Raw genomic sequence first — 16704 nt, 5'->3', positions numbered from 1 at the left:
CATTTCTAAGACAAGACATTTTTCTTCCTCACATGACTGCAATTCTAACCTAGAGTAAATAGGGAATTATGATAGGGATTTGGGGCTTTTACCTTCAAAATTTTGAATTTGTACTGCAATCTCAACTTAGTTGAGAACTACTTAAGGATTATAACTCTTCCTGTATAGAATGCCTAGTTCGCTATGATTTTCTTTATTGATTCTGAGGTACAGATGAAGTGTTACATGGAGATCATTTTGAACTAATTTCTCTTTTGCCTTGCAACTCAGCCAACTCGTTTCTCATCAGGTGTAGCTGCACGATTCCTTGCTCCTCAAGAGGTAGGTATGTCTGTCTCTGCATGCTCTTCCTGTCTCTGCTGCTCCATCCCTCTCCACCACTCCGCCCTTGCTGCTTAATCTTGTACTGATCACCAAATATACTTTTCTATCCTGAATTCTGCATCCTGATCTGTATCTTTTTATTAGATCTCATAAACAATTTAGACTCAGCCTGGCAAAACAGTCTCGGATTTATTTTCCTTGTGAATGTAATTATACTAATTATATTACACTTCTAAGAGGTTAGTTTTATTTTTCCATATTCATTCAATCAATCCTATGATATTAAATAACCCTGTGTTGATATTATTGAAAGTGCCTCTTGTACCAGAATCCTAGCTAGATTTTCTGTGACCATTATTCCAGAAGTAGGGTTCCTTTTCTTTCACCCAAGTTCTCTAGGTCTCGTCTCCTGCTCTTGCCTCTCCATTCCACCTCAGTCACTCATGTCAGACCTGACCTCTGGGACACAGCTCAGGCCATGATACTTACACATCAGTGTAACGTCTCCACCACCAAAATAGCCACACTAGTGAAGCTGTTCTTATTCTTGCATTTGAGGCCTTCCATGCCACTGATTAAACTATATTTTCTTTCTCTAAGTTGCTGCTCTCTTACATTAATTTTATATCTCAGCCAAACCGATGTTCATGCTTAGCATATACTAAGCTTTCTTTCATTATCCAATATATATGACTTTAAGACAACTGCACTCCTCTCACTTCCTGAGATGGTAAAATCATTTTTGTGAAGCACTTGGATTCCATATTCATCAACACCTCTGTCAAATTTCATCACTCCTACAACACAAGTCCTACGTAGATGTGAACTTTTCTTCTAATCCTGTATCCCTCTCTTCCGGAATTTTTTCTGACTTCATTAATGCTGTACTTGTGGTGCATTTTTCTTATTCTTTTCCATGGATGTGAAGCTACCCACATGAATGACAGGTGTATGCTTTGAATACTCAGAAAGGTCTAACATAGTATACTGAATATCATTACTATGCTTGCTGTTAATACATGATTGAACTCTTAAAACTTCTTAATTATATGAGGCTTCCTGACTCACTCGGTATCGAATCTTTAGCAAGTCTATGAAATCAGAACTAATAAAATCAGTCTAGGGTAAGATTAGATTTAAAGAACTAAAATTCTAAAGCACAAACTCTCCACGACACACTAAAATATAAAAAGCAAAGTTACACATTTTTAAGGTTTTGAGTCAAATAATCTTGCAGTGTGATCCCTTGTATACCGTGAGTGCTCGATAAACATTCAGTAGTACGATCACAATTCTCATCATCTCTCAGTATCAACCAAGCCGCCCAAACTTATAAAAATGCTCCTGAAATCCATTCACATTGGAGATCCTGCCAGAATACAGTGATTTAATCAGAGAACTTTCCCTACAGAATCATTTAAAAAAAAAATCTAGAGGGCTCAGAATGCACCAGCTGTGAAGAAAAAAATACATAAGAATAAGATCCAGGAGTAAAGATTAAAGGAATTCAAATTATGCTGCTTAAAAGGGTGTTTGATGAAAGATTTAATATTTGTCTCAAGTATATTTAAAATTCCAAAAATGAAAACAGTAACTGCCTGGTCTCACTCCAGTGAGAATATCAAGTCACACATAATGGTAAATACTGAAAGTTACAGGAAGTAAGAAAAATGTCTTCCATACTGCCAGGGAGACTGGGAGTCCTTTTAAGATGAGACTGAATCATTTATGTCTGGAATAATATAAATACAACCTCCTTCAAAAGAGGTCCTAACAGGTGGGCTCAAGTCTTCTCCAGACTTGTAACACAGCGAGCCTCTGGGAGCCCATGCAGCTTCTCTGGAAGCAGCACACTCTTACCTGAACTCTCATCTAGGCTCTCCTCGGAGACGTGCTCGTTTTGGTGGACCCACTCGCCATTGCATTTGAAGAATATCTGCATGGCCGGCCGTGCTTTACACCTGAGTGCAATGGGATTGCTCTTGATGATATAAGCATCATCCGGCTCCTCTATGAAATGAGGCAGTGTCCCTGGAGCGGAGGGGACGGATTCAGGTAGAACTTCGCCACTGTCAGTTCCTGAAAAACCAGAGGGGGAAGGCATGAGAATACAGTCCATACTCACAGCTTGTCCATGAGAAAGCAATGCAGAAACCACACCAGGCCTAGAAAAGCTGGGCTGAGAACTCTTCATCATGTTAACACAGCACGCTCATGAGATGTGCACAGAGCAACTGTTTTTTAGCACCTAAACTGGCAGAATATGATATCTCCAGGTGAATGCACTTTTATTTGTTGAACAAAGGATAATAATGAATAGGAGGACCCTCAAACTTGAGTGTCTGCAGAAAGAACTGAGGTAGGTATTTGTGGGGCTTGAGGTTGAATATCAAGAATCATTCTGCTTAGTGATTACCCCAGAGCTTTCAGTGAGGACCTCATATTGCCTCAAAAGTTGAAAATATGAAGAGACAGATTCTGTCATGCCATAAATGTGTGTAAATGATAGCAGAAATTTTGAAGGGTAGCCAGAAGACAGTCCCCAAATTCCAAACTGTCTTCTTTTTAACCTATTACTTATTTACCATTACTATTAATGTAATTCATTAATAGCAGTGCTAATGTTGTATTCTAAGAACCTTTCTGACAAATTCTCAAATATTCTACAAATGAAATAGATTGGGAGAAGAATAAACTTCAAGAGGTATTTCGTATAAAGAAGCAAATAAAAGACACCGAGTTATTAAAACTCCTTAGTACTGAGAACACACAAGCAAGATTTGCCACCGCAATGAATTAAACATAATATGAGGTAGATTATTCTAAACAATTTTTTTCATTAAATACATCAATTTAAGGCAAAGGACAAAAACAGGTGCATATAACAGAATTTAAAATATCATAAGCCTTGATACATTGCAATTGAAAACCTAACTTGTATAAGCAATTCAAGTATCAAAAAATTGTGAAGCAAGTACTCTAAAAAGCAAGTACAGTTTATTTCATGAAATTATAATAAAGTCACTCAGAAAACACAAATGTGTATATATCATAGGAAGTAACAGCATTTTCAGGATAGAATCTCAGATGCGTGTGTGTATGGTTTAAAGTATGAAATTATATTTCAAATGGACTTCATAAAATATATCCTATATTAATTTATTACTGACTGTTCCTGCCAATTTCCATCTTCAATAAATACCAAGTCCCTGCAGGCTTTTGCAAATCCATGCAGTAGAGGAAATGACAAAGGTATTAAAAGATTTTATGTAGGCATCAAATGCTCACACTCCCACCAAGGGCTTGAGCACTGGCCGAAGTAATTCACTGTTGTATGAAAGGACCACCTGATTAAAAACAAAGGATTCCCAGCCTAAGAGAGCAGACAGTGTGAACCACAGACACCCATTTTGATGGATGCAATTCTGCTTAGCTCGTGGCAGTACATGAATGTGCCCACAGTAACTACGGTAAGTGGATAGAGAAAGGAAAAGCAGTCATAATCTATAAATAAACAGCGAGACCACATGCATCCGTGATAAATAAAATGTCAAAAAACAAAGGTCGTAGATTATACAATTAATCAAGTTTTAAGTATCTGATTCACAAAACACAGCGAGGTCTACAGGCAATTAGGTTACTCTCCTGTCACTGTAACAAATGCCCTTTAGATAAACTAGTAAGTTCATCTTGCATCAAAAGCAGCAAGAGAGTGGAATAGAGGAGTCTCAGGGTAAATGCCCTGCCTGCTCAAGTGCCCCCTTAGGAATCAATCAATCTTAATGTTCCAAGGACAGAAATAAAAGGTAGAATGTAAAATTTTATTGTAATTATTATTGAAGTAATGTCAAAAATATGCATGTGTACAAAAAGCCTGGAAGCCACGAAAACAAGAAACAAAAAGAAAACAATTTATTAGCAGGGCAGTGACAAGGGAAGATACTACAGATACACACTTGTTAGAGGTATTACAACTTTTGTCTTTTTATGACGTTAACGCGCTAAGTGGGAATGGAGTTCCACCTAGTGTCGTCTTCTGCTTTTGTTTTGCTGTTTATCTAATGCTGGCTCCTGTTATGCACCCACTCCCTGTAATCTAGGTCCTTGCTAGGGGGGACACTAATCAGTGAACAGCAGGATCCTTCCCTGCAGCTGGCTTCCTTGGTGTGCTAAGGCAGAAGCCCTGAGCTGGCTTCTACTTGGGGACAACACCCTAACTCATGCCACAGCCTGGACTTTTGCTCCAGCTGGCCCTGTGAATACCCTCATGATTAGTTTAAACCTGCAATCGTTGAAATATTCTCAAGGTATTCTTCAAGGCGGGAAAAACGAAACGAAGAAAATGAGAAGTTATCTGACTAGGAGTGGGAACTCTTTTAGGGCCCTCTAAGTTGCTGACAGATTTGTTCACTAGAAGAGATCCGTGGGGGTGGTCATCTACCCACAAAATTTTATGCAGGACTGCTTTCGATGCTTTTTTGCTTCAAGGTAAATTTACTTGCAATCTTAATTCACTCATCATCACTTCCAGAGAGCTCTAAGACTCAGTATGGCACAGGTGGTGACGAATGATAGCCAACAGCCTTCTGCAGTCACCTCCACAGAAAAGGCTGGGAGAGTCATGGGATTTCGCTGAGGTCTGGGGGCTGGCCCAGTAAAATGATATTCTGAGACATGTACCCCAGATAATAGGTTTCTACTTACTTAAAGGCAGTGATAGTGACATTTTCTGTTATTTGTGACAGGAAATATTCCTTGTCAATACTGTTTATCTCAAAGATCAAAGATCGCTGAGTCATCCTGTCAGCTAGATAGATGGTGAAGGTAGGTCATGATGGCTATGTATGGACACAACCCAAAGAAGGTCTTGAGAAAATAAGGGTTTGCAAGAAAAGAATGAGTTCTCAGCCACCCAAATTCAACTTTAGTGGGGTTCCTCAAGAAAGTCAGAAGCACGGTAGGACTGGGGATGCAGTTCGGTGCAGGGCCCTGGGTGAAGTCCCCAGTAAGGCAAGCAAACAAGCAAACAATCCAAAGAAGAATCATTGCCAGACAATAAAATAATAAGTAAGAGTTTTTCAATGTATCATTTGGAAATACTTTTTTAAATGCAAGAGTACTGAATTACTAAAAGTCCAATTAAAACACAATAAGCTATAACAGAAAAAAAATGAACCTCAATAAGAAAAAGAATGCAAACAAAAAGCACTGTCCCTTTATTAGTTTTAACCACACAAAACTGCCAATTTTTGGCTGTTTGACATGTTGAATTAGTAATACAGTTGGACATACTGCCAGCCACAGTCCTCTCAAATTGGCATTTGCAAAACCCCAGACTACTATACACAGGCTATAGGATAAGTGGGTGGGGCGCCTGATTCAGAGGTCCCATTTTTCTCACCCATAAAAATGGATGCCTTGAATCTGTTAGTGTTTTCTAAGGCTATAATATGTGTGAGACATACAGTAAATGATTCAATGTCATGTGACATGTGCCGCCAATATCACCACCTGCATCAGAAAGCAGCAGAGACTGTAATCGTGTTCTCTATGATTTCACTTGCCAAACTTACTATCCTAACAACTCGTATCTCAATTTGTGATTACTATTACTACTGTCATCTCAAAGCCCCCCTAGTGGCTACTGTCCTTCATAACATTTCCTTACTCCTTGCTACCCACGAGAGTGAGGCAGGAGCATTGTGAATCTGAGGTCCACCTGGCCTATGTAAATAGGTTCAAGGCCAGCCTGAACTGCATATAGCACACAGCAAGACCCTATCTCAAACAACCTGTCAACGAAACAACATGAATAATATGAGTAAAACAATAAAAATGAACTCAGAAGATGTGCTGCGAAGCATTTATTCAACAATCAGGCAGTAAGCAGGTGGTTCATACCTCATATCAGGCACATGGCTATTCTACAAAGGAGTGTGATAAAACACAATAGATTTCTGACAGGCCAGAGTCCAAAACTATTGGTTTCCAAGGCAAGTAGTCACCAAGCTTAGGAGATACTATGGAATCTCAAAGCCCCTATCTTTGCAATATTTAAATGAAATAAGGCCCTTAGAAAAGCCCTTTAAATTGCATTCCTGGCCTGTGAGCATTTTTGCCCATGGTAATATGCAGTCAGAGCAGGAAGCCATCCCAGGCAAAGGAAGTTACAGAAGCTGAAAGACAGCGTAACAGAGCTGGCTCCTTGGCTCTGTTTATGTAAATGTGCCTTTTCTCCATATGGTTACTTAATTAGATAGGGGACCCATCACGTCCATTTGATGTAGGACAACAGCAGAACTTTGGCAAACCAAATATTTAATGAAATTTATGAGTCTGGTTTTTTCCCTAGGAGCCAGTAAAAGTTTTCTTTTTCTTATTCATACTTTTTATACAGCAAACCATTCTGCCTTTCCAACCTCTAGTAAAAATGGAAATATTTTATGTCTTTGCATGTGCATACATCAACTCACCTGTGCTAATCTTATGTTTTGTCAGCCTGAGGTATTATTTCACTGAGCAGATCTTAAATTTTGCAAAATGAAAGAAGGTAGACTATGCTTACATCATGCTGCAGAAAATTGTAAGAGCCATCACTAGCTCCTGAAATAAAGAACTGCACAGATTTCAACAGTTTACAAAAGCACAGTCATTATCCCACAAATTATTACAACTAATCTTGATATATTAAATAACATTTTTGACTAGCCATGTATGTGGATTCCTATTAAGATTAGGCATTGTTCTAAGTAATGAGGATCGAAATATCACTAAAACATAGTTAACTTTCTTGGGATCTCAAAGACTAACAATAGAGACAAATAATCAGAACAATGACAAGAGTATCAACAGTCTGTTAGCAGTGTTAAACTCTGTGAATTACAGAAAGAGTAAAACAACAAAGGACCTAAAGGAAAATGAAAAACAATTGTAATGAAGGGTTTATAAAATTATTCATTTAATAGTTAAAAAAGGAATTTTTGCTAAGAAGATCAGATAGAATGGAATTTATAAATTGCTTAATTCTCCCCCAACAACGAATATATTTGTTAATCAACAGGTCCCGCTGACTAATATTCAAGTTCATCTGAAACCTGATAGGATTCAGGAAAGGTTTTGCATTCCAAATGTTACAGCTTTTCATTTGTAACTGACAGTTTTCAAGAGTGAGGGCATTCGTAGATATGGAAAAATGGTTGTTTTAGTACAACACTGAATGACAGGAGACCAAACACTCAAGCACCATTCTCAGATTTTTCATTCTTGGAAAATTACCTTTCAGGAAGACATCTGTGTTTTATGCTGTGCACACTAATCCAGCAGGGAATTTAAATCACTTCATAACACAGAAAAGAAACAAAAGAGAGAAAACAAAAGTGTAAGGAACAAACACTAAATTTCCTTTGAAACAAATACACTTAGATGTCAGGTTACGTTTTAAAACTTAGGCTGTGATCGGTTGGTCACATATCTCAACACTTAAATAAGGGTTGATATACTGCATACTGTTATCTTCAAAGTTGTTGCTCAGGCTACAAGAAATAGGCATGAAAATATGCTCAAGCCATATAAGCATGAACTGCACACAACATATTAACCATTTTTCATCTCCTAGTCTCTTGTTTTGAAATTCTGTATCATTGCTTTGTTTCTCTTTAAAATTTATTAGTTAATTAATTAATGGGTGGGACTGACTGAAACACTACTTAATAGAATTTTTTGTATATGATAAAGACACAGGAAACGTAGAGTAGGAAATCACTACAGAGAGTTCTCAACAGCTCTTTTATTTTAGATGTCATCCAGGTATATCTTGTCCAAGGGTTCTAAAGGTCAGATTTGGGGTAAAAACCTATCTTTTGTTCCCTTGTACAATGTTGCTTTTGTTCTGGAAAGGTATACGTTTTTAAATTTATAGCTAAAGTTTCTGTTATTACTCTCTAAGAAATTTTATCCAGTAAACAATCTCATAATGTTCCCTTAATCACTTTGTAACCTGACAACGTGTCAGTGAAATCAAAGTAAAAATCTAGTTCTAACATTTTATAAGATATTCAGTATTAAAAATTATGGCTTATGATATTGTTATACTAAAAGTACAAATCATAGTAATTTTTTTTCATTGTGATTCCTCAAAACTAACACAACTAATAATTTGATACATTTCACATTATTACCTTTTGCAGATACATTTAGTATTTTGGCTTGCAGTATACAGGGTCCACAAACATTTGTAATATGTTCTCATTTTGTTATGATATTATTCAAATCTAGCTATGGATACAATTCTTCACTTAACTATATCTTGATTATACTCAAATTTGTAATTCAGTACAATTCACTATCTAAAGTTTCAAAGCTATATATTAAATTATCCCTAGGCATATTCACCCAAGGGTTACACACACACACATTCAAAGCTGCTATTCTGTAAGAACTTATTTTCTGACAATTCAGACCAATAATTCTGCCCAAGAAAGGCTCTAGAGTTTACTGAGTGCCCCACACTACAGCCTGGGTATCATCTACTTTTTGCCCATTTAGCCCCTACAATTCACTACTGATTTGGGCTCCTAAACAGCTTTCAAACTAAGCATCTGAGTTTCCCTATTCCTGGTATGCATATGCATGTACTGGTCAGATCCTCAATCTTCGCAATTATCTTTCACCCTTGCTTCTCTGTCAATCCCTGTTACACACTGTAACACAGTGCAGAGTCCCCAAAATGCAAAATTGAACATGCCGTTCTGTTTTAAAGGGCTCCCACCCTTTGGTCAACTTCCTTGTTTTTCAATATGACTGACGAGGCTTCTCATGATCAGGTTCTTGTTTATATGTCTCTAGCTTCGTGGTCACTACTTCTTCACTGGGAAAGCTGTCAGGACTCTCAGTTCCTTCAGGGATGCTAGCAGTCTTCACCTACAACCTTAGCATACCGATTGCCTTTTGCCCATAATGTTAATTTTGGGCTCTTTTTTGTTTTTTTGGCCTTTAGCACATTCATATCTTTTAGGTTCAGCTTAGCTGATGTTTCTCATGGGAAACCCTACTTGAAACTCAGAAATTCTCCTTTGATTACACTGATGTCCTTTGCCCTCCCATAGTACCTGACTCCTCCTCCTCAAGTACTCAGGGGCGTCAGTGCATCCTCCTCTCACTGCAGATCCCATGAACACAGATAGGCGACAGCCATGCTCCTCACTTACATCCCTGGTAGTTAAACACTTTGGAGACTTTGTACAAGGTTGCTGAATAAATTTAAACTATCAAAAAAAAAAAAACTCTGAAGAAAATCTGTGATTATTATATATGGGACAAAATGTACTGAAGACAACAGACCCACTGATAATTACTGTCAAAAGAACTATGCAAGTTGACACAAGCACCAGTATCACAGGAGTTTACCAGATTTGTTTTTACCAATTTTAAATATGACCTTTGGGGGATATGTGTTAATATACATCAATGCTTATTAATTTAATAAACATTTTCTAATTACTAGGAAAAATATTAAAACATGTATTAACTGTTATGATTTACCTTCTTCTAAACTGCCTATTGTAGTGATACTGTTATCACTTAAATTGTTTTGCAGATTTTTAAGGAGAATGGAGCCATACAGCAGTTAAAAATAAGTAAAACAACACTGGATAGATTCCATTGTATCTAGTGCTTAATTGAACCTTGTTTATTGTATTATTTCTTCTAATTCATTTATTTTTGAAGGAATTTTCAGTCTTAGAAATCAAGAGCTACCCACTGCACTATTCCAAATGCAACATACTTTTAATCAGAATGGTGAGCTCTAGAAAAAGGGATTTTTTATACAGGGAAAAATACACATTTTTTAAAAATCAGTGTTTCAAATGAAAGATTCATAGAGAAAGGTAAAAGTGACAAGACTGGTGTTGCATTTCCAACAAGATGATCTTTGCACAATGAATTTTTCCTGCCGTAAATCACCTGGGATGTTGATGGAAGGAAGAGGTGTTGACACCCATAGGAAATCTTCTAATTCCTTTGTTATTTGTCTTAATACACAGATTTAGTTCCACTTACTGGGATGTGCTGTAAGAAAGACAGATGGCTGATCACATGACACTGGTATCCAGCAATGGAAGCTGTGCCCTGATTTGATTTGACAGTTATCTGATCGGGATGTGGGACTTGCACGATGGAGGGGCTTAATTTCTTTATCCTCCTTACAGGAGATGCTGCGATTGTCAGAAACAGATTTATACCAAGTTGTATAGGAAGCACAAAGTATTGTTCCACTTGACATTTGGGAATCTGGTAAATGGGAATCGTGGAGGGAAAACCCGGGATTTGGAGCTAGACAGGATTGCATTCAAATCTAGACTTTTAGTGATTAGCTCAAGCAAGATATCTAACCTGCCTCAGCCCCTATATTCATTCAAGTGAAAGATAATAATATGGTACTGCAAGATTACAGCACATATTTAAGTAGACAGATGTATATGAAGGTATTCTATGCATGTAACAGGCACTCAAACTAATAAAAAAAAGTTAGCATACTGTAACCATTAAAGGTAAATTAATGCATAAGTGGATGGTGAAGAATGGTGAAGACAGTGCTCCAGCCTGTAGACATTTTAGCTTTTGTGGTGGTAAATAATCAGCTAGCTCAAGAGCACAATCCATTCATTAGCACTCCAGGAAATTACTGAGAATTTTACCTACTTTTTTCTTACTAAGTAATACCAAAGGTGATAACCCAAAGACAGTATTTAAAACTGATAAAAATGAGAAAAATTAGTAAACTCCTATAGTTCTGGTGCTTGTGTCAACTAGCACAGTTTTTTTTGGGTACCCAGATATTTTAAGAGGACTAAAATCACTGCTCTTTGATGAACTCTAAAGAGCTTTAGGTACAACATTTGCAGACCTCAGTTGTACTTCAAGAATTTGTCCATCAACTTACAGAGCATTAGAAAACAAAAAGCAACAACAACAAAAGCATACTACACAATTGAAAGACTCAGTATTACCTAATCAGTGTAACTTCTGGGATGAAGCCTGATACGTAGAGTGTTGGCAAGAAGAAGAAGAAAGAAAGAGTCCTCTAACTGCAAATTTAATTCTTTAGCTATCTCTGCACTCTACCTCTATGCACAAATGAGTAGGAATCAGGTATATTTATTGGTAGGTCATTACAGCTTGCTATTGATCATTAATACATTGGCAGCTTGCAAGTATCTACTGTTTATTGCAAACCTTTCATATTGTTGACTCTAGTCAGAAGATTGCTGAGGTCCTATATTATTACTGAAGAGTTTCATTAAATTAAAAAAAATCAACAACACTAGTTGGTACTTTGGGGGAAGATACTGAACCATCAGTCTAGTGTGTCACTGTTCCTATGGGAAAGGAAATAGTCTCTAAAAACTGAAGTCATGAGTTTGATCCCCGGTATCCCCTACCAAAAGAAATGACATGTCAAGATATTCACTGGCAAAAACAAATATATTCTATTTTACCATTTCATTCCCTACAATAAAATCTCTAGAGTACATAACTGAAAAGACAAACTGAAGCTTAAGCATATTTTCTATGGGGTGTACAACAACATACACTGTCGCCTAGAAAAAACATGTTATATCCAAAAGTCAGAATAATTATGAGCTGATCATTACCTTTCCATATCCAATTCTTATGTTCATCCCAGCACCCAATGGGATGATGATGGGGAGGCCTCTGAAAAGAAATGAGGTCATGATGGTGAAGGCTCCGGAGTGGGATTAGTGTACAGATTGGGTGGGGCAGGAGACCTTTCTGTTTCCCTACTCTCCATTATGAGAGACACAAGCAAGTGGCCATCTGCAAACCAGAAAGCAGGTATCAACCACAGACTGAATCTTCCCACACTGTGCTCTTGAACCTCTCTGCTTCAGGAGTATAGAGGATAAATTCTTGTTATTTCAGAAGTACTCTGTGGTACTTTTGTTTACAGTTACTCAAACTGACTGAAAGGTCTTGATCACCTTTTGGGAAGGAACCTATGTAGCACAAGGATTATCATCATATCTCAGGATTCACATTCCAACAGTCTTTACTTGTTTTCTGTCTTTACCTGTTTAAGTGCCACTTGCAAGAGAAGGAATTCTCTGGAGGTACTAGAGATAAAGGAATAAGGTAATATCCCCAAAGGGTCTAATTGTTCCAAATTGGAAAACAGCAAAACTGTCATCAGGTAGTGAGCTTATTATGTTTACTATTCAAGGTATCAGAGTATAATGGGCAGAGTTCTTAAAACTTTCTTTTAAAAATTCAGTTTCTAGTTAACAATTTATGACAGAATGAAATCTATAAAATATGATGAAAATAGAAGTGAAGTTTCAAACCCAGAAAGAAATAGTGATATTTGCATTTATTCACAGATGTGGTCATCATAAAAGGCACTGTGCTTGGAGCCCAGGGAGTCATCAGGACCCCGGTGACATCGGCGTATCAATATCAAGAGTTCCTCAAGCAAACTGAGCTCTTATGTGCGATTTCTTAAACATAAACAGAGTATTTAGAAGCTGAATACTCAGAGTAAAAGCAGTGTACACGACAAAAGCATCTGTCTCCTCCTCCGTTACTCCTCTTGTCTTCGATGTCAGAAAGTGCAAAGATTTTCTTCAAATGGTAAAATAATTAATCATTTCTCAGTATTTAAATTCATGGGAATAATCTTGTAGATATTAAAATGTCAACATGGTAAAAATAAAAGCCATAGTAAGTGACTTAAATTTTCCATTTTCCCTTATGAATGCAGTCCCCACCCCTCACTAATCTTAGACAGGACAACTGTAACAACAAGTCTGGCAGGGTAGGCTACCAATCTAGGAACGCATTTGGCTTTCCAAGGTGCTAAATGCTTTAAAGCCCATATTCCTGCTACAGAACCAGAAGAGATTGATGAGGTGAGTTCCAGCTCTTATAACTCCAGCATCCAAGGTCTCAAGGAGCCACTTTCTGAAGAATGTGCTACTCTTTTGTGACTGCAAAAACAATACAAACCTTCAAGATAAATGTGGAGCCTGGGTCAGGCTGAAGGTCTGGGCTGGTCATAAATGCAGATGACTAGTTTTTCTATTAGACGGTAGAAAGCTCTAGGCTTCAGTTAGATTAATTATAGATCAAAACGATGTTCTCAATTGACAAAGACAGACTTACAGGTAAAACTATTAAAATAGATTCATGCTTCTTCCTGTGTCTCAGGAACTATTCCACGGCTGGGCCACTGTCACACCGCAGTAACTGACTCACAGAAGCATGTAATGCTTAATGAGCCAAATAGGAAGATAATTATGCCAGTTATATTTGGGAAACTTGCAAAATAACAGACCGTATTTGTAGACTCTTTATGAACACTCCAGGGCAGACAGAAGAAAAAAGATTCCTTTGAAATAGCTGAACTGGATTTTACTATAACTAAGTACCTTTGAAGTAACACATTGCTTTTCTACCTAATTAAAACAAAACATTGTGCATCTAAAGAGCACATTCCTAATTTCAGAAGTTTCAAAATAAATTTTAGGCTCATCTTAAACTCTAAGATTACTTTATCCATGTGCTCTCCCATTGAATAAAGTGATCTGTCATTTCTTGAAAATTACCTACTTACACAATAGAACCTTCTCGTAGCTGCTTTTCTTCATTGCAAATTAACGGTCTAGATAAGCCAACACAAGTGTGCCATTGTGATTCTAAGTAAAAATAGGTCTTAGTCACAAAAGCAGTTGAAGAAAGAGATATTTATATAGATCTATTTAATATTATATTAAGTTGGTAGATTTCAGAGATAATCATGAAATGGTGAATACTGTTAATCAGGTTTATTGAAGTTTTCAAAGCAAAGACATAAAAATATTTTGCTATATTTTGAAAAAAAAAACTGTGCTTAAGGAACAGGCTTTAGATGGGTATTTGGGGTATCTCTGTTACAGAATGGAACTGAGTACTGCTGAAACCTTAACACTGGAGCTACTGCATATTAATACCAGGTGAGACTGCAGCAATCAGCTGATTAAAGAAAAATGCTAATCACAACCTCACTGAAGTAGCTAACAGTTTAGGTGAAATTAGGGGATTAGAAACAGGTCTCCTGAGACACTTTTTTTCTTTTCTTTTCATTTTTAACCATATAATACCAAGATTCAAGTGGAAAAAAATATAAATGATATTTAAAGCTAAAGTTGCATGGAGCTATTTCTATCATTCTCCATGAAAATTCTCTGCATAAACAGCTGAGAGGGTAAAAATATCCCAAGGCTTTTTGGGGCCAGGCTGAATCACGAGCTCACTGTAATCATCTCCCCAGGCTTAAGAGTTCTGCGAGGGAGCACCCATCAGTAAAGGGGCAAGAGCCACGTCTATATCCAAGGGAATTTAGACTTGGTTCCACAGGAGAGTTCATCAGAGACTAGAAGAATTGAATTTGGGCCAGATTGCTGCCAAGAGCAGGGACAACTGATTAGAGAAGTGATACTTAAAATCTGAATTTAGACATTCAAGTATAACCCAGCTATCTAATGTACTGTTATAGAACTGAGTCTCAAAATACTCTCTGGGAAAAACAAACATCTTTTAAGGATAATTTTAGATCAGCAGATATTCCATGAAGATTGTGGGACCAGGCAGTGGCTGTTGGGGATAGTGTCTGTGGGGAGAGTTCAATGATACGAAATGTAAGGCTCTGGGGTACAAACAACCACATGGACTGTTTCTCAAAATGTCTTACATTAAATTGTTGAGAGAACCACAGAAAGCCTGATGGTTGATTGTTGCTCTAATTTTTGAAAACATTTACAGAGAGGGTTAAGGTCCTGGTACTGAGGAGACCTGGTTTAGACCAGCATGTGACACCTTTAGAAAAGATGTTTAAACATTTCCAGTTCTTGACAATGAGCATATATAAACAGAAAAGACTTCTTTACAGAAGTCAACAAGAATATCGGCCATGGAGTCATCATGTAACCCAGGGCCATGCAGGCTTTTAAAATTTGAATGGGGTTCCATGGAATTTCTACCAGTAAAACATCCAGTCTTGGAAATCAGAGCATCAGGTTCAAGTAACTAGTCCTCTTTTTTTTTTTTTTTTCCTGATACCAAGGATTGAACTCATAACCTCACACTTGCCAGGGAGATGCTTATGCCACTGAGCTAAATCCCCAACTCCCAACCATTCCTCATCTTGAGAAAGAGTTTATGAGGGCAGAGTCTAAAACACTGAGTTATCACATTAATTCAGGTTTTCAATGATCTGTTTATCTGTAACACACTAGAGCTGAGAACATGGTCTTTTATCACGATTTCACAGACTTAAAAAAAATACAACAGCCCTCACTTGTTACACAAAGTGTCTGTTGTATAGCAGATTTAACTTAATGCTCTCTGAGGGGGAAGGTACTAGCATTGATAAAGGAAACAGAATTTAGTTGAGCATCAGATATCAACTTTGAGAAGAATAGCATACCACAAAATGGAGTTCTGTCATTTTTTCTCACCCCTCACCCTGACTATTACTTCTCTGCTTATTCCCTCACAAAGACAAAAAAAATCATCTTTTAAAAAATAAAGTTGCATCTTCCCCATTTTCTAATACAAAGCAATTCAGATTGGTACAAATAGAGATTTAATGTCCTGGCTAAGCAAAGAGCCACCTCTCTGTGATCCTGCCCTGGTCTCCCCGTCAGTCATCCTCACCAGGGATGACCGATGGCATAAACACAGAGTGTTCCACTAATAATACCTGCATTATCTCCTCCAAAAGACTGAGAAGGGTACAGTCAGACTGTTAGGAAGCTCTGGATGCATGTAAGACTTGCTGCAATAATCATCGATCAAAATGATACATACATTTTAGATATTAGAAGCATGATATCAAGAGAACACTGTCCCACACAGAAAAAAGGAACATTCCCAGGCCCAGAACTGTGCCGTTCTCTATCTGAATCTCACCGACAGTGACCACCACTGTATGCTGCCTTTTATCTTTCTAGTTTCAGATCGTTTTCTCCTTAAATGTTTTTTGTTTTATACAAACTCTAGATGACGTAGTGAGTTGGTTGATTCTGAAATTCAAAAGACTATAGCAGAATTCACACATACTTTTGACTACTTTAAAAATCTGATATACAATTCACATGTCAAAATGCACCAAACTGTGCAATTTAATGTTTCTAGTTTATTCACAGAGTTGTGCTTCCATCCTCACAATCTAAGTTTAGAACATTTTCCTACTCTGGAGAAAATCCGGAACCCATCATCAGTTGCCCAGCCCAACCCCTGTAAATCAGTCTTTTTTCTATCTCTGTGAATTTGCCAATTCTGCACTTTTCATACAAATGAAATCATAGGTATTACTTTGTGACG

The 16704-nt window shown here is 37.4% G+C and overlaps 1 protein-coding gene across 6 annotated transcripts in view; it reads right to left on the bottom strand.

Moving 5' to 3' along the window:
• The window catches only part of Unc5d (unc-5 netrin receptor D), a 537437-nt gene that overhangs the window by 232088 nt on the left and 288645 nt on the right, over positions 1-16704 (bottom strand). For all 6 annotated transcript variants that reach the window (XM_063240191.1, XM_063240193.1, XM_063240192.1 and 3 more), the window contains exon 2: positions 2185-2403. In XM_063240191.1, coding sequence (XP_063096261.1) covers positions 2185-2403 — 219 coding nt within the window. The remainder of the gene's footprint in view (positions 1-2184; positions 2404-16704) is intronic.

The sequence above is a fragment of the Cavia porcellus genome, unplaced genomic scaffold, assembly GCF_034190915.1.
Source record: "Cavia porcellus strain 051 isolate PalLab524CR breed Dunkin Hartley unplaced genomic scaffold, mCavPor4.1 scaffold_29, whole genome shotgun sequence".
Lineage (NCBI taxonomy): Eukaryota > Metazoa > Chordata > Mammalia > Rodentia > Caviidae > Cavia > Cavia porcellus.
The sequence above is the reverse complement of the archived record's forward strand: the minus strand, read 5'-3'. Positions and strand labels throughout refer to the sequence as shown.